This window comes from Sebastes umbrosus, chromosome 7 (genome assembly GCF_015220745.1).
Source record: "Sebastes umbrosus isolate fSebUmb1 chromosome 7, fSebUmb1.pri, whole genome shotgun sequence".
NCBI classification, from domain to species: Eukaryota; Metazoa; Chordata; class Actinopteri; order Perciformes; family Sebastidae; genus Sebastes; species Sebastes umbrosus.
This window is the reverse complement of record NC_051275.1, coordinates 30,960,002-30,979,507: the sequence shown is the minus strand read 5'-3', so window position 1 is coordinate 30,979,507 and position 19,506 is coordinate 30,960,002. Positions and strand designations below refer to the sequence as shown.

Genomic DNA, 19,506 nt, shown 5'->3' with positions numbered 1-19,506 from the left:
CTTTGATTTATCCCTTTGTTCTGTACTGTACAAACAGTATTTACTGTACGATACATACTGTATATACTGGACGTTACTGTATCTCGCCCCTCCCTCTATCTTTCAAAGTTTCTCTTTAAGCAGAAGAGCTGAATAGTCAGATTTGCCTATCTATAATTAATTCAAATCTAATTAAGACGGTGGTTTTAAACACAGTCGACCGTTCCTAATCGAATATATCCCTTATGCATAAAGCTACATAATGAATGTGGGATCACATACACACAAAATGGGCCTCATTGGCATGACTGTGCAGAATCGAGGCATTAATGGTAGGCTCTTTTACCCTTTACACCCATATATAGCTGTCACCCTGCATAACAAATGAGGGGCTGATTTGAATAATTGGGTTTTATGTGGGAGAGGTTGCAAAGAATCTGCGCCGTTAGTGATTTTCCTCTAAGGTGTGTGTGTGTTCGCTCTGTATACCTCCTGTCCTCGTTTTCAGCATAATCACGCTACAGTTAAACCAATATGTTGGTTTTCTGTTCTTTTATTAGAAATGACTAATTGGTGCTTTAGTTTCTTCTACTTCTGAAGTGATGGATTTGGTACAGTCCAGTTTAACGTCTACAAATGATCAATATTTCCTCTGGAGAAGCCGTTATTCTACTGTGACATGTCAACATGAACAAGGTCTATCCTTATTAGAAATTTCAGGCAAGTCAAGAGTAGATTTTTTCATTGATGTTATAGCAATGATGGCCAGCTGTGGCTGCCATCAGTTAGCAAGGTTAATATAGTAAACGAAAACTGAAACGAAAACAAAAATAAGCAGTAAACTGAAACTAAATAAAAACTATATCCTTTAAAAAAAAAAACTAAAACTAAACTGAAACACTATTGCAATATTAATTTCAGTTTTACTTTTTACTTGGGCTGTCAATCCATTAATCGATTTTTCATTCACATATTTTGAGGTCAGAGGTTAAGAGACCTCTTTGAAAATGGCCATGCCAGTTTTTCCAAGCCAACATTTAGCGTAGGTTTGGAGCGTTATTTAGCCTCCTTCACTACAAGCTAGTATGACATGGTTGGTATCAATATATTCCTTAGGTTGTCTAGTTTCATATGATGCCAGTATCTTCACTCTTGCTTCTAAACTGAGCCAGCTACAACCGCAAGTTGTGTGAATGTGCTACAGAAATTAGTGGCGTTAAAAACAAATTTGCGTTAACATGTTATCGCATTAACTTTGACAGCCCTAATATAGATATTTTTTTACACCCCAAATAACATCGTCTATTTCAAGTACCTCAATTTTATAAAAGTGCAATAGTAAATTTGCTGCAATGCCCCTTTAAATTTTTATCTGCATTAAATATCTGGTATCTGCAGTTTCTGTCCAAAATACATTGTATTGGCCAAACCAAAATAAACACAAGCACACACGTGCACACTCACCCACAGTTTCTTAATGCCAGGCCAAGGAGCTAGATGCACTGTGTATCCAAGGAAACCTAAATTAGTCTCAGCAGGTATGTGGGCATTACGTCTCCAGCCGAGGAGAGAGTGAGCAAGCAAGACTGAAAAGAAGAGAGAGAGAGAGAGAGAGAGAGAGAGAGAGAGAGAGATAGAGAGAGAGAGAGAGAGAGAGAGAGAGAGAGAGAGAGAGAGAGAGAGAGGTGTAAAGAAAGAAGCGAGTGTGGAAAGGAGGAGTGGAGGGTGGCAGATAAGGCCTGAGAGGGAGAGGAGAAGATGAGAGGTAAAGTCAGAGGTTGAATGTGATTAGCAGAAAGCAGCAGCAGAAGAAGAAGAAGGAGGAAGAGGAGAGAGGGAGCGAGGGATGATTGGATCAGGGAGGGGAGGGATGAAAGGGGAGAGTGGTGCAGAGGGTGAGTCAGAAGGCAATGAGAGTGATTGGGAACTAGCATGCTGCTTATTGCATGCCATGAAGAATAAAGGCAGCAACCAGTCTGCAGGGTCCCCACGTGTGTGTGTGTGTGTGTGTGTGTGTGTGTGTGTTCTTGTACAGCTATCTTTGTGAGGACCAGAGCTGTAGACCTTCAGAGTGAGGACGGGTTTGGAAAGTGAGGACATTATCTCTTCAAACATTATCTCTCATAGAATTAGGTTTAGGTTAGGTTAAGGGTGTCACGATTCTGATTGTAAATAGGAAATCGTTCGAAATTAGCTTCCGATCTCGACCATCGAAATCTAAAGCAGGACGTTGATTATTTATTATTCCCATAAAATAATTCAGCTGTCAAGAGATGGTTAAAACTGTAAACCAGCACAACATAAGAAGCCACCATGCTCTGAACATAAACATTACATTACAAACATTTGCATATTGGAACATAAAACAGCAAACTTAAACTACTCAGTCCAGCACTCAGGACTAGGTAGGCATGATGGGAAATGTGGGCTATCCCTGTCGTTATGATACTCAGGGCACTTCCTGCATGCCTGTGGCATTTTACACTGCATGAATTAGCCTAGCGGCTAGCGGACTTTAATTAGTTAGTTAGTTAGTTAGTTAGTTTCCTTACTCATCATAGCTCTTCTACTCTTACTTGGTTTAACATGAAGTCACTGCACATCCCGACCGAACAACACCACGGTTGAATTTCAGCCTACATGCACGTTTTGTCAGCTCAACATTGTTGAATCAGAGCAGCTGATATTGACAGCGAGATCAAAATGCTAGTGGGACTGTCGAGGGCCGTCAGACGTTCCAAAGCTCCGCCTCCGCCCTCGATTACACCCATGGGTGACACACCGCGATCAGACAAGAGAGAGGAGAGAAAGAAGCGTGGCAGTAAATGAGTATTTTGTAGATTACAGTACACTTATAATGCACTGCAGAACGATTTATGTTTTGTTTTTGTAATGATTATGTACTGAGGTGGGTCACACAGATGCTGATATTGAAAAGATGCAGCTTTTTATATTATAGACTGTTGAAGTCAAATTTTTTTAAATACTTTCCAAATAAAAAGGAAGTTCAGTTCTCTTTTTAAAGTAAGTTAAAGTTAAATTTGAAAGTGAAAATGACAGTTGTCAGGGAATAAAACCAATGTTGATCTTAAATCAAATCGAATCGTGGCATTAAAATCAAAAGTCAAATCGAATCGTGGATTTGGAGAATAGTGACACCCCGAGTAAGGGTAAGGGTCAGGCATTTAGTTGTGATGGTTAAGGTTAGGGCAAGGGGCTAGGGAATGCATTAGGTCAATGAGTGTCCTCACAAAGATAGAAGTACATGGCTATTTGTGTGTGTGTGTGTGTGTGTGTGTGTGTGTGTTCGCTCTGTATACCTCCTGCCCTCATTTTCAGCATAATCACGCTACAGTTAAACCAATATGTTGGTTTTCTGTTCTTTTATTAGAAATGACTAATTGGTGCTTTAGTTTCTTCTACTTCTGAAGTGATGGATTTGGTACAGTCCAGTTTAACGTCTGCAAATGATCAATATTTCCTCTGGAGAAGCCGTTATTCTACTGTGACATGTCAAAATGAACAAGGTCTATCCTTATTAGAAATTTCAGGCAAGTCAAGAGTAGATTTTTTCATTGATGTTATAGCAATGAGGGCCAGCTTTGGCTGCTATCAGTTAGTAAGGTTATTATAGTAAACTAAAACTGAAACGAAAACTAAAATAAGCAGTAAACTGAAACTAAATAAAAACTAAATCCTTTAAAAAAAAACTAAAACTAAACTGAAACAATATTGCCTGGTTAAAAGCTAATTGAAATTAAATGAAAATGAACATAAATTAAATTCAGTTTTACTTTTTACTAGGGCTGTCAATCCATTAATCGATTTTTCATTCACATATTTTGAGGTCAGAGGTTAAGAGACCTCTTTGAAAATGGCCATGCCAGTTTTTCCTCGCCAACATTTAGCGTAGGTTTGGAGCGTTATTTAGCCTCCTTCACTACAAGCTAGTATGACATGGTTGGTACCAATATATTCCTTAGGTTGTCTAGTTTCATATGATGCCAGTATCTTCACTCTTGCTTTAAAACTGAGCCCACTACAACCTAAAAATCGCAAGTTGTGTGAATGTGTTAAAGAAATTAGTGGCGTTAAAAACAAATTTGCGTTAACACGTTATCGCATTAACTTTGACAGCCCTAATATAGATATTTTCTTACACCCCCAATAACATAGTCTCATCGTCTATTACAAGTACCTCGATTTTATAAAAGTGCAATAGTACATTTGCTGGAATGCCCCTTTAAATTTGTATCTGCATTAAATATCTGGTATCTGCAGTTTCAGTCCAAAATACATTGTATTGGCCAAACCAAAATAAACACAAGCACACACGTGCACACTCACCCACAGTTTCTTAATGTCAGGCCAAGGAGCTAGATGCACTGTGTATCCAAGGAAACCTAAATTAGGTTTAAGATAGAAGTACATGGCTATTTGTGTGTGTGTGTGTGTGTGTGTGTGTGTGCGTGTGCGTGTGCGTGTGCGTGTGCGTGTGCGTGTGCGTGTGCGTGTGCGTGTGTGTAAACTAAATTACATCTCCAAAAAGACAAGAATACACTTTCTGCCAGACACACACACATGCATGTTTAGAAGTACAGAGAAATCATGCCTGCACACATGCATGCTCTCAGACACACTCATTTACATTGACTAGTGTCTGAATGACAGAAGGGGTCCAAGAACACAGACGGCCCGTGGGTGAGATGACGCACAAGCACGCACACACACACACACAGGCTCAAACACAATCTAAATATACACACGAACGAAGCCTGTTTCTCAGATTTGTCACATAACTGTCTGTGGAGTGATAGAAAGCAAAGTCAAATTAATGAGTGTGTGTGTGTGCGTTTGTCACGGCTTTTGCCAGCATGTGTGTGTGTTAGACAGCTCCCTGAAGGTGTTGATTGGGGGAATGTGTGCATGTAAGTGTGTATCTGCATGTTTCTCTCCATTCCCTGCAGCATTTATCATTCACCTCCTGCCCCCCCCTTCTCTCGCTCTCTGTCTGTCAGTCAAACCGAGGTGTCAGACTCGCCTCGACTTAGAAAATATATATTTGGTTTGTTTATGTTTTTTTATGTTTTTTTTATTCATTAAATATAGTCCATGCTAACACTTTTAAACACGTCTTTAATACTCAAAAGTCTGTTGTGAAAATGGTCCTAATTTGTCACCAAATAATGTCACTAATGCAACAGCTGGAAGCGATTCAGCCAGCGATCTGCTGCACATCTGGCTCCATAACGTTTAAAGGTACAGGGCATTTTATAACGTGCACATTATTTTTTCTCATCAAACACTGCACTTGTATAAAAACATATATCTGACAGGCAGATCTAGATAGGGCTACAACCAAGGATTATTTTCATTGTTGATTGACATGTCACTTATTTTCTCGATTAATCAATTACTCGTTTGGGTGTAAAAATGTCAGAAAATGGTAAAAAAATGTCTATCAATGTTTCCCAAAGCTCAAGATGACGGCCTCAAATGTCTTGTTTGGTCCACAACTCAAAGATATTCAGTTTACTGTCATAGAGGAGTAAAGAAACTACAAAATGTTTATCATCATAATATCACTGGATAGTTACCATTACGCTTCAGTCACTTTTCCCAAAAGTCCTCTTCTTGGTTTTTCTGCTTTGGAGAGAGAAAATATAGAGTAAGTAAAGGGATGTTTGCTTGGTGAAGGAGGGTGCCGAAGAAGATGGTAAACCCTAATTTTTCTCTGCCGTATTACGTGACTTAAAAGGAACAGTTCCCCAACAACTACAGATGAAGGCAGAAAAATGCAATTCTTGCAGAAATCTCCAAATGTCAAAAGTTTTTGTTCCCAAATCACAGCATAGCTTTTTCTATGGTGTTCCTCAAGGTCTTGGTGTCTTAATGTGGTATTTAGGAGGGATTATTGATCATTTTTATCAATTCTCGATTGGTAAAAAATGGTTAAATTTAGCACCAAATCTGTGTAACAAATGGTATCAACCCAAAAACAACTTATAGAGACATAATAAAGCATGGGAATGGTCATCATATACTTCAATTATAATGTTCTAAGCCCTTATACACTTTGACAATTTATTTAAATGAATTAAATCATGTTTATTTCTGATTTATGACTAGAACAACTTGACACACAGTGCTGAGCTGCATCTGAAATTACTCTTCAGGTTCCCAGCTTTCAGATGATGTACACCACTTCTGTGACGTCTACTGTTGACCTGCTATCTCCCCCTAAAGACCCCCTGTACCCCCCTAAAAAAAGATTAAAACTGATCTATGTGAGTCTCTAAGGGTTAAGGAAAGCAGGTATAAACCTCCTTTTGGCCATCTAGTTCTCCCTTGTGAAAATACTTGGCACGTTTAAGGAAAAGTTTATGAGTATTTTTGGGTACATGGAAATACAAAAGACTGCTGACAAAAACAACATTACATGCACATTTGTTCTGTACGCTGGAGGTGAAAGGAGAAGAAACAAAAAGAGTGTGAGTGTCGTTAGTGTGAGGGGCACCCCACCGCTCCCGAGTGTTACTTCTCTGCAGAGGAGAAAAGTGAAACAAGGACAGGCCTGGAGGAGAGGAAAGATGTGAACGGTGTGAACGAGAGGCATTATGAGTTATGGTGTGTGCGTGCACCTCCTAATGAGTCACAGTCACACTAATGTTTTGTTCCAGCTATTAAGTCACAATTAGTAACTGGGTATGCCCGTCTCGGACCGAGTGTTATGCAGCATATTAGCCGTGAATCTGAGTTTCCTGTTGCTTGCAGGTGAGTATAGTAGATCTGATCGTGCTTCATGCACTGGTTTGTGTGTGTGTTTGCTTTGTAGTGCCTCCATTCAGCCGATTAGACTGTTGTCAGGCTATTAAATAGGCGTTATCAGTCCCTATAAGCACCATAGATGTGGTTCAATAGGGGCCTACTACGCCCACTAGTAGGTTTAATCATCTATTGACATGGTAGACCACCGAAAAAACTGTTTTTGTTGCCTAATCCTAAAGAATTTTTTTTTTTTTTGTTAGAACGTGTTGCTTTTAAGTTTTGCTTTCAGTTTTACAATGTAGTAGGCCCCTAAGGACCCACATCTATGGCACTTATAGCGACTGATAATGCCCATTTAATGGCCTGATAACCGTCAAATCAGATGCTCCGTTTGCTGTGACTTTTGTGCTGTGCGTTTTAATATACATCCAGTGTAGTGGATCAGTGTGGTACGTTTTGTCTTCAGCCTCTTTCCCCATTACATTGCAGGTTAATACATTCTTAACACAAGGTGACAATAACATAGTGTTGTGCCATAACCTCTGTTGGTACTGGTAAAAGTAACAAACTGCTTTTTTTTTCTGAGGTCATATAACTTTTTGGCTTCTACATCAAAGGTAGCTGGCTTTCCATCCTGGTTTTAATCTTCTTTTTTTTATAAATAGCAATGGAAATGTATTTCCTCAATAAATAAATGAAGTTATATTTAAAGGGCCGCGTCACATAAATCACAAAAATCATATTTAGTCACTTACCTCTAGGAGTATCTCTCCTTGCTGTGGTTTTTGTCCATAGTGAATGATGAAGTGAAATGCCATTTAAAACAATACATTTAACAGTGTCCCAATTCATCTGAACAATTCACAACCTGTGTTCTACTTAGGGCCGTGTATTGGCATATATCTGAATATACGATCATGATACAGGGTGTACCATTCAATTTATTGCAATATATTGCGATACTGTAAGCAAGACAATATATTGCATTTGCATATATTGCAGGCAAGTATACAATTCAACATATGAGGATAATTTGGTTTCAAATAACAAATGGCTAGTTTAAATGGAGTGATTCATCTTGAAGGAAGTTCCTCTGAAAATCAGTAACAGCTTATAAACTGTGGGGGTCATCGAAGTAAAGTAACACAGTATTTTGGATTGAGTGTATTACTGGGCAGTAAACATGTTTACTGTTGTTCAGCATTTCAAAAGCTGTTGGATGGAAACACAGCAACTGTTGTTGCCAAGCCTGGCTAATGGATTCAACACACTGTCCAAACCTCAGTGCCAATTCCTGGGTAATGTAGTTGCAGTGTGTGATTTTGTAGTCCCTAACATGTTCTTTTGGTTTCCTGCCGCCCCCTGTAGTCTGCACGGTTCGCTGTCAGAAGTTCCTGATCTCGCGGGTCGGGGAGGACTGGATCTTCCTCATCCTGCTGGGACTCCTCATGGCCCTGGTCAGCTGGGTGGTGGACTTCTGCATCGCCATCTGTCTACAAGGTGAGGCACGGAGAGAGGGAGGGAGGGAGGGATTAGATTTTGTACCTATACTTTGGGTGACGAACGGTGTTGACGAATGAGGAGGAGGCAAAGGCAGGTGATTTGTTAGAAATAAGGAAGGGAGGAATTATTTATGATAGATGATACATGGATGCAGACGGGGAGGAATGGATAGGAGGTTGGGGAAATTTGGGGTCAGCTCTATTTATTAAGTGCCTTAACAGAAAATTGGTTTCTTTCAAAGTGCTTCATTGTAGTCTCTCCTCTACAAAATAAAACCAGGAAAAAAGATAAAACATATAAGGCATACATATACAATTTTACTCACATACACTCACATACACCGTACAGCTTATCCAAATATGTAAAAAAAAAAGCTCTTTAAACCACCTTTTGTGTCAGGAAGCCTTCAGATCTTCTTGGACCCAGTTATACTTGCAAGTGTAGTTTTGTGCACATCTGTCAAAGCCTGTATTTGACTTATGGCGTCAGTGTAATTAAGAGGGCTGCAGCTCTCTCTGATTTATTCCATTTAGATGGCAAAACATACGAGCCATCCAACATATTTTATCTTGTGAGTTCTGGAAGTTAAACTCTGGAGACGTCTTTATAATAATGGAATATTCTTTGACTGATCTTGGCCCATAAATAGAGAGAGATTGTATTTAGATTGTGTTGCCTATGGTGACTGAAAAAGTTGTTAAAGGGGAAGATGTTTGGAGGGATAGTAGGCACAGAGGACAGAAAGAAGAGTGTGGTTGAAGAGGGATGAGATAGCTGAGGGGGAGCATTGGAAGAAGTGGGGGACAAAGGAAGGAATAGGGCTGACGCAATAACCGCAATATTGCAATACCGCGCTACTGACAAGCCAACCGCAGGGGATGGCAAGCAACCGCCATAACCGCTATGTTACGCTAACGTTTTTTCTTTGGAATTCTTTGCAATGGGAGCGCCGCATATTTATGCTATTCTTCACTGCTTTACTGTGCTTTTTTTATGGTCAGCAGGAGTTGAAAAATGTTCCACTTTAGGTCAAACACTCCGCTCATCACTGTCATTTTTTTTACCCAGCCGAACAATCACAATGGAGAAGGGGGTGAGACAAATACCACAAAGACCAACTGTCACATCCTACATGTACACATATAGAATCGTTGCTTTGTAAAACTAATTATTAAAATACTTGTTTTTATTTTAAAAAATGACCCACTAGCTGTACATTATCCAACTTATTACACGGCTACTTACTTAAAAAATCAATGATTTGACACAAAAACGGTCCGCCAGAGTCCAACATCAGAACTGCGCCCATAGCAACGGTCTGTTATACATAGCAACGGTCTGCTATAAAGAAATAACAGACCGTAAAACGCCGTGATTGACCAATCAGAATCAAGTATTCAAGATAGTCGTGTAAAAAATACTGTACTAATAATACTGTGTGCCGCACTGTTGAGCCAAACATTATTACCGCAGGGGGAATTCCTTCAGCATGAAAGCCCTAGGAAGGAATACAGGAAAAGAGCGAGGGATTGAAGACAGAAAAGAGAAGGAGTCAGGGTGGATGAAGGGATGAAGGGATGGATGGACAGCCTCTTATGGCATCAGTCGTCTACCTGCAAGGTGGATGCAGGAAACTGAGGGAGGGGGAGGGGTGATGTGAACGAGGGATTTGTCAGTGAGTCAACTCTGCGTTCCAGGAAGAGGAAAGTAGGCGTCTTAACATGATTGAAGGGAGTTGTAAGAGCTGATCTGAAACCTTACGGGACCAGCTCTAATTCAAATGGATTTCTCAGGGTGTGTGTGTGTGTGTGTGTGTGTGGTGGCGGGGGGGGGGGTGTGTTGTTCTCTCAAGGAGAAGCCAACTTAGTCTTGTCAGTTCCAGTTATGCTGTACAGTTCTTTTAATTGGATAGAGGACATGACTAACCACCTGTCTTGAGAAGACACACAGACAGACACACAACTACACACACTTCCCTGTCTTTAACTGGTTTATGTGACGGCTCTCCTGGATGAACCTTCAGCACTGTGTGTGTTTCTTACTGTGTGTATTTTTATATTCTGTGTTGCTGGATACATTGGATTATGGTTTACATGTCTGCGCTGGTTTTCTGTGTGTGTCTGTGTGTGTGTGTCCACAGCGCAGAAGTGGATGTACGGTGGTCTGGACAGTAACGTGTTCCTGCAGTATCTGGCCTGGGTCACCTACCCTGTAGTCCTCATCACCTTCTCTGCCGGCTTCACCCAGATCCTCGCCCCCCAGGCTGTTGGTACGACCGACACACACAAAACACAACATGCACACAGATAAACAACATATTCAACACATGAACACCAAAGATACCTTAAAAGGGGCAATAGAATCACATTTAAGTACCTTGAATTGTGCATAAAGTGACTACGTCCAAATGAAACCCTGATAGCTAAGCTTTCCTAATAGCTTCTTCAGCTACCATGACTGGTGCCACCCTGTATTTTAATGAACTCCTAAACACCTGTGTGTAAATGCTGCAGTGTAACACTACTGAGACACACTGTAAATCCCCTCTGAGCCTTTTTAGGCTCTGCTTCACCCCCAGGGGTGCTTCAGTATCAGATGAGGGAAGAAAATTCAAAGCTGTTGAATACTGAATTCAGTGCGGCACTCCATCAGGTGCCTGAAGTAATTTCTGCTGCAGGTATATCAAAGACTTTACTGTCAGTCTAAGCATGAGAGGCTAAAGAGACGAGTGTGCTCCTGAGAATCTGAGGTATCCTCTGCTATCAGTGAGACACACCTCCTTCTCCCTTTCACTCTTCACCTCACTAAACCTCTGTTTTAGACTGCGCTGTAGGTGGGACAGTGTTTTTTAACTATGAAAAAGAAACCACAATCTGCTGTGGAAATAATCACAATAATTAGACACACACATTAATACAACTCTGAAATGCCGAAGGACCAAACATGACGACTCCTAGCCTGCTGTATGTTAATAATAGCTGTATGCAGTAATGTCCTACATGCAGGCTACATGAATGGAAGATACTGTAGCAAAGCATCCAAAAATATTATGAAATTGTGGAACTTGAAAGTTGATGTTCTGGGTGCAGAGTTTGCCGTCTGCAGAAGTGTTTTACTGAGTAAAATGTCTTTGAAATTTGACGAGTAATTAATACGTCTATCAGCAGCATTTCAATTAAGAAAATTATATTCTAAGGGGGTTGTCTAAAATTAAAAATGTGTATCTTTGCAAAAATCCTATTTCCAAACTGTATTAATTATGCAGTCAGAGTCAAAATTAAATCCAAAAAGCTGTGACAGCTAAATGTTAATTATTCCAGTAGTTCTATTTGCAATGAAAAGGCCTACAGTAGTTGTCTTTTTTCAACCAGATGAGGTTTATCTTCAAGGACTAGTTTGACATACTTATGCGCTTTCTGTTTGCTAAATATAGATATAAGACTAGCTTAGCTTAGCAAAAGACTGGAAACCCCTTTCTTTTTCGTATAGGGTTAGGGTATATGGTTAGGATAGGGTTAGGATTATTGAATTTTCAACGACATCCTGACGTTGTTGAATCAGAAATGGAGGAAAAAAATATTATAGTTGTCTGTGGTCACCCAGAGCTACGATGGTACATCGTATTTGTACAGAGAGTGTATAAACCACAGACTGTCTATGGTATAAACAACGTCGCTGCCGTATTTATGCCTAGATGACTTCATCTTGAGTGTTGATCGATCACATTCCTTTTTTGCAAGACGGGCTTCACCCGTTGTGCTTCCGTGGTTCCGTGCTTCAGTTGGTGTTGGAGTCTGAATTGTGGTGGGAGCTGGTCATTTGTCGGCGTTAGCGGACTCCAATTCTTTTTTTTTTTTTTTAAAGTTATTTTTTTGGGGGCATTTTTCCATTTTTATGACAGGACAGTGGATAGAGTCTTGAAAGGGGGGAGAGAGAGAGAGTGGATGAGGAAAGGGCCACAGGCCGGATTCAAACCCGGGCCGCCGCGGTCAGGACCAAGCCTTAATACATGGACGCCCGCTCTACCAACTGAGCTAACCCAGGCGCCCGCGGACTCCAATTCTAACCGAATGTTAGCTATGGTTGCACACTGTTAACCCTGTAGCGGAGCTGAAGAGAGTAAAGGCACTCGCGAACTCACATGACGTCACATCTGTTGGATTTTCCCAGAAAAACCGTACCGCATTCTTCACATTAAAAGCAGTCTACAGGCTGACAGAGGAAACCTAGAAAGATGCGGAAGGTCTCATTTTTTAGGTTAGGTTACAACCTGTTGGCACACATTGGCAATACAAAATGTGTGAAAACTTGCATACAGTCCCTTTTAAGTTAACCGTCAGCTGTGCTCCCTTTGCAGGTTCAGGTATTCCAGAGATGAAAACCATCCTGAGAGGAGTTGTGCTGAAAGAATACCTCACCTTCAAAACATTCGTGGCCAAAGTCATCGGTCTCACCTGCGCTCTGGGCAGCGGCATGCCCTTGGGCAAGGAGGTAACACACACACACACACACACACACACACACACACACACATCATCATCTTTACCCACTCTATGGGCTCCTAAAGGCCTTTATTTACTGAATGCGTCCATTTGTGTGTGCATGTAGTCTTGAGTAGAACATAATGGGAAGAGACTACGCTGGGACACTACTGTATGTGACAAACACACGCAGCACAAACTGATGTCGATCAATGAGTCAATCAATATGTGACTCATAAGACAAACGAGACAAAATGCAAGCTGCTCAAACATGTGTCGAGAAAAAAACGTGACTCATATATGCTTTCATGTTTTTGTGTGTATGAGAGCAAGTAAGTGTGTGTGTGTCTGCTACTGACGAATAAACTGTCCATTACAAAACAACTTTCAATTTAACCTCTTTATATATGTTAACTTGGCTTTATGTTGACCCATATTCAACAGTTATGTTGTTTGCTAAAACACTTTTAGTGATTCACAGTATTAAACATTTGTTTGTGATAAAATACAGAATCCAGATTGGCACCAAGCTGCCGTCGAGTTTGAACGCCAGTTTACCCAACATCCATCCGCTAAATATTAGCACAGGATACCAGCTGTCTGCGGCTTCAATTCAAACCATTATAAGTCATCAAAAACCCCATGTGGGTCAAAGCGAAGTGTAGGAACACTGATAGAGCAGGATGTAAAGCTTGTAATTCAAATTGAATTGTAACTGTAACTGCATATATACTTCTCTCCCGATACATGTTACCCCGATGCAACCTGGTTAGTCAGTTCAACTGCATCTCTGCACTTTGTAACTTTGTTTTAAAAGATGCTTTTTACTTGGCGTGTTTTCACACTTGGTCCCTTTCAACCCTCCAAACGAACTCAGACCCCTCTGAAACAAGCCGTACTCAGACCTCCTCGGGAGGTGGTCTGAGTTTGGTTCGTTTGTAGTCGCCGATCCCTGATAAAGCTAGACTGTGAACAACAAATCCGAGTTGAAATCAGCGGGAGGAGAGCTAGATAGCGTTAGCTGTTAGCAGTCGGTGGGCAGCGCAGTCCTACATGACTAAATAATGGAGCTAACGGCTAACAAACTGAGGTTCCATTGAGTTATATTATGATGCGTTCAAATGTTCAAATGAGTATTGGGGCGAAAATGATGTTATCATGAAGTGTAATCTTGTAAAATGTAGTTTTTGGGTGAGGAATTTGAATAAATCCAGTTGTTTTCACAGCAATATAAAATAGATACTGGCATAATGCCCCCTTTTACGATGAATTGGACGAGTATTCTGTGTGGAAGCGCCAGTGCCAACCCTAAAAATGTCATTGAAAGGGGAAAACATTGACCAGCAGTGTGATGAAGGTAGGAACTATAGTGTGAACAGAGAGAAGACTGAGGCCCCATCAGAGCTGAAGTGGACCAGAAACAGAACCGAGTCCTCTTTCAAATGAACTGACAATGTGAACGCAAAAAGAACTGAGTCCCTTTTCTGTTGGTCCACTTTTTGGTCCACTTTAGAGTTTGGTTCATTTAAAAAGGACTATATGTGAAAACAGCCACATAACAGGACTAACATCTTACAATACATGAATTTCCCAGGGAAGCATTTCCCTCCCCGGCTCATTCCCATTCCAGTCCCCTACCTCCCTGCAGCATGAATTACAAATGATTCATAAAAGGCTCATGATGGAGCCGACATGCTCAGGTTCAGGTCGAGAGCAACCGGTGTGAAATCTGGAGAAGGAAAAAAAGGAGTGTGCAGATTTAACTGGAGACCTTGTCGAAACCCAAAGGGAGGAACAATAATGTTTTTCTGGAGATTTCAGTATCCCCAGCCGTGCTATGCAGATGTTGTTTGTGTCTTTTGGACTGGTGTGTGTGGAGTGTACATCACTATTTCTCAGTGTTTTCTATCAAAAACATTTTCAGGTAAGTATGACATCCCCCAAAAGACTGCCTAGCCTGAAGACATACTCAGAGGAAAATACATTTTCTCCTCACACACACACACACCACACACACAAGCCTCAGGCCCTTTTGGTTTGCCGAATACTGCAGCAGAATCCACAGTTTGGATTCAGCGCAGGCCTCTCACTTCCTTTAACGGGAGCATGATGTGATGCTCTCACTTTTAATCCTGTTAGTTCCACTCTCAACTTCATCCCCAGAATTTTAATATTCACTGCAACAGACTTTGTTGTTGTTGTCAAAGAGTTGTTCTGTGCTCTCTTGTGTGACGCACAACTAACAGGAGAGTGTTTCTTGTAACCTGTAACATGTCAACCTGTTGTTTTGTGTTTTATTTTCAGGGTCCGTTCGTTCACATCGCCAGTTTGTGTGCTGCTCTCCTCAGCAAGTTCATGTCTCTGTTTGGAGGAATCTATGAAGTAAGTCTTTATTTTTAATGTAAATGCCCTTCCTCTCACATCTTCTGTCACTCTTTCTCTATTTTGTCCAACTGCTCAATTGATTTAACTGTGTTCATTATTTTTTCCATACACTCCATACACCATATAAGAAGCTATTTCAACCTCAATGCCATATTTTCATACCCTCTCCTTCACCTCTACACACTGAATGCGGTACTTAAGTGTATGTGAGATTATCTGAGTTGATAAAAATGTTAGATGCACTCATCTGAGTTGCCTTTAGTCATTACGGTGTGCTCAAAGCAATAAGCTTAACGGGCAGCGGCAAGTGTTTTGTGGATTTTTTTTGGCCCTGGGTTTCATCCGGTAATATTTTTACTGGCAGTTAATATTCTAAAAAGATGCGAGAAATGAGCATCAGTCAAAGACATGACGGTAAAGCATAGTTCTCTTTGTAGTAAACCTGCAAATCTGTCATGAGGTATTTATAAAGGAAACTGAAAAGGATTTAAAGTAGGGTTAGTGCATTAATAATACAGAGGTTTCCATTGCATTTAGTTTTGTTATACTACCAGTATGGAAAGCACCACAATAACTAATTAAGGCATCATTTGTAATTTGCTAGACTAATTGCTATATATATATATATTTTTGCTTTATTTGTTTTGTTAGTTTTTTTACTTCATTGTAAAACATAGAATGTATGTCATTGATCTGGATGGATGCTAACTGGTCACTAAAACTTAAACTTACTATAACTGATTTTTTATTTGGCCACTTGGGTGCAGCAGAAACAAGTTGTGAACACGTCGACATATCATCATTTTTCAAGTTGACATGGTAAACATCCAGCAGTTAGAGAGCAACATTAGCATTCATTTGGAGTCATGCTCATGTTTATATTATGCTGATGAATGTACTGTAAAGGCCCAGACACACCAATCAGAAATCATGAACTAGCGGCGACAAAGGCCACCAGTTGTGCCGCCTCACGTCGCCTTTGTTTTGGCCAAAAAGTTGCACTTGAACACACCGCAAAGACAACAGCCGGCCAGTTAGCAGGTACATTCTGCGCCTGCGTGAGATGAAATAACTCTCCACACCAGCAGGCGGCGGTAGTCTGTATTCAAAAAGGGAAACTGGAAGACTGAGGACGGCGAATATATAAGCCGTTATGACACGGACATGAAACATAGCGGCATTTGCCGACCATTATCACACCACTCTCACTCACCACTTAGCTTCATTCCAGACGGCTATGTCGTTGTGAAAATATCTGTGTGTTGGAATAATCTGATGAGATGAAGATGACAAATGAGAAGAGTCTTCTGTGTTTTTCCTTTTGACTTTACTCGTCGGCTTGTTTTCCTCACTTCCGTTTCTCCTCTCGTGCACTGATTCGTTTAAGCTGAACAGTCAATCAGAGTGATTTCTCTCACCGACGAGCTCTGCCGCCGATTCAACATGCTGAATCGGCCGAAAAAACCTCCGACACCGACAGACTAGAGCCGACGCTGCGGGACACACCGCAAAAACTAGGCTGACAGACGCTCACCGACGGCATCAAACTGTTCGACGACCGACCATCAGCTTGGTGTGTCAGAGCCTTCAGTCCAATATTCACTCACTATTGGCTCTGATTTTAGTCTCCCAACTCCTGAGGGAGATATCTGGCTCTTTAGCTGCTCCATATGTTCACCAGATGGTCTGTAACTGCTGTTTCGTAGTGTGCAGTTGATTTTTTTTTGGAGCTTTTACACTTACAGCTGCCTGCTGCGGCCGAAAACGACGCCTTGAGAGCGGGGAGAGTGAACCAAAACAGTGAAATTGCGGGTCGGACAGAAGTTGACACTTAAATTCAGCTCAAGTGATTTTGCATCAATTTCTTGATCATCAAAAATTGATCAGGATATCTTCAGTCAGTGCTCGCAGAACGAATGATGAAGAGGAATGGGTAGAAAGGGAGAAGAAAGCTGACATTTTTCCATGTTTCTGAAGGAGAGTTAAAGAGAGAGGAAAAGGATTAAAGATGATGACAGCAGGTGAGCTGCCAGAGAAACGATAGGAAGGGAGAACAGAGAGAATAAATGAGAATGAAGATGATTCAGGGCTGCAGTCTGATGCTTCTTTATTTTATTTTTTTACTCAGTATATCTGTCTGGTTTGGTCTTTGATGACTCAGAGCAGAGAGAACATAAGACATGAGCGTCAACACCTGACAAAAGGCTTTTGTTTTTAGTTAGATTTGTTCAGCTAAATGTGGGAAATGTAGCTGTTCACACAGACACGAAATACATATTTTTTCTCTTTTTTAATAGGAATCAATTCCTTTCATCCCATGCAAAGTCAACAACCAGTAATAACCCGTTTTATAAATGTTTAATCACTATGTTATTTGTCAGCAAATTAGATCTTTTTCATCTTCAAAACTAACTTTTCCCAGAGAGAAATGTGCCGAGATAGAGGTGAAAGTTTCAGCGGGGGAAAGGAATGGAGGCGAGGAGGATGGAGAAAGCAATATAATTTTCTTCTTCATCGCCTCCTGCTTCTTCTCCTCCTTTTTTCTTCTCTGTCCGTTGGGATTGGAGTCCGGGAGCTGGAGGGAAGGCAGAGAAAATCTTGACTCTCATCTCTCTCTTTTCTGAAGATGAGAGCACCTCTCTAGAGACCAGCACATAAAGGCTGTAGCATACAGTGATAATTTAAATGGAACTAAGGGTCCAAATCATGTCAAAAAGTATGTTAACAGTGTGTCCTCAAACTTTTGGCCATATACTATATTATAATAATAATTATTATTGGTGATTGGACTGAGCTCATTTTAACATAAAAAGGGCTGCCTGAAGAATTACATACCAGCCGTCTTCTATTAAACGGCAGGTCCATTATGTGTATGTATATATAGTATATATATATATATATATACTGTATATACTGTAGTTAGGTTTTTATATCATTCTGTAGCTTCCTTTTGCATTCAAATCCAAACATTCACATTTTGGTCAAAGTACGTATGTTTTAGTGTCAAAATGCTATTTTCCCAAGCCCTTCTAAAACCTTTTTCCCACGTGACCTGACGTAGGTTTCTGCATGATGACGCTGCTACATGTACAGTATATATACATCCTTATAGTCAGAGTGTTATCGTTACATACAGTAACTTAGATGACAGTTGGCATGCTCCCAGTTTGGAGAAGCAGACAGGAGTACCGGCACGGAAGCTAAGACATGTACTCCTGTGAACGCCAGGTTAATTTGGATCCAAAAATCACACAATAACACAAACAAACTAACCGATCGATGCAGCGGTAGACCAGCAACTCCCGTGTTCTGAGAGGTAAAATGATTGTTTTTGTGAATGTAGTCTGGTGGTCCCATCAGAAAGGGCTGTCTGACGGCAATGTAAAGTGGTGGAAATATTCTGCATATAGCGTACACTTAAACTGATATTGATTTTTTTCCACAGCTGCTTTACCTCGCCGTCAGTTCATGAAAGTTAATTATAACCTTTTTGGTCACCTAAAAATGTCTTATTCAGCGGTCGGTTGTACTTAGCTCCACCCTCTAGTGTCTCTTCTGGTTGCAAAAAACCAAGATGGCAACGGCCAAAATGCCAAACTCAAGGCTTCAAAACAACAGTCCACAAACCAACGGGTGACGTCACAGTGACTACGTCCACTCTTAATATACAGACTATGATTAAAACTTAGGACAGCAGAAACAAGTTGTGAACATAACATCAACATATCATCACTTTTCAAGTTGATATGGTAAACATCCATCCGTTACAGAGCAACATTAGCATTCATTTGGAGTCATGCTTATGCTTATATTATGCTGACGAAAACTGTAAGTTCTCTCTCTTTTAGCTCTGTTTTTGGTCTCCACCAACACCTGAGGGAAATATCTGACTCTTTAGCTGCTAAATGCTCCACTTTGTTCACCAAATAGTTTCTGACTGCTGTTAGTTTACCCTCCGTAAACACATTCTGTCTCTCCATCTCCTCCATTTTCTCTCTTTTTCTTTTTAATTTCTCCATCTACCTTTTTTTATCTTCTGTAATCATCATCATCATCATCACCCACATTGTCCCCCTTTAACCCTCTGCTACTTTCTCTCCCGCTCTCCCCTCCCCTCTGGAGTGTTGTGCTGCATTTTATTGCATATTAATGCTGAGAGTGTGTGAAGTGTCCCTCTGCAGCAGTATCTGGTCCTCTCCAGAGTTTCAAGTACAGTATGCTAATGTGGCCTGTGGGCTGGAAAAAACAGCTTTTTGTTCCAGCGGCTTTTTAGATAGCTTGTTCTACTTAAAAAAAAAGAGGGATGAGTACTTCAATATACACACATGGAGAACGCCATTAATTGAAAAAGGCAGACTCTGGATCAGATATCCTTTACGAGATCACAATT

At 40.7% G+C, this 19,506-nt stretch overlaps 1 protein-coding gene across 6 annotated transcripts in view; it reads left to right on the top strand.

The window, feature by feature from the left end:
* Positions 1 to 19,506, top strand: part of clcn2b (chloride channel, voltage-sensitive 2b) — a 166,137-nt gene that overhangs the window by 75,722 nt on the left and 70,909 nt on the right. For all 6 annotated transcript variants that reach the window (XM_037775384.1, XM_037775383.1, XM_037775389.1 and 3 more), the window contains 4 exons: positions 8,116 to 8,247; positions 10,391 to 10,519; positions 12,608 to 12,741; positions 15,036 to 15,113. In XM_037775384.1, coding sequence (XP_037631312.1) covers positions 8,116 to 8,247; positions 10,391 to 10,519; positions 12,608 to 12,741; positions 15,036 to 15,113 — 473 coding nt within the window. The remainder of the gene's footprint in view (positions 1 to 8,115; positions 8,248 to 10,390; positions 10,520 to 12,607; positions 12,742 to 15,035; positions 15,114 to 19,506) is intronic.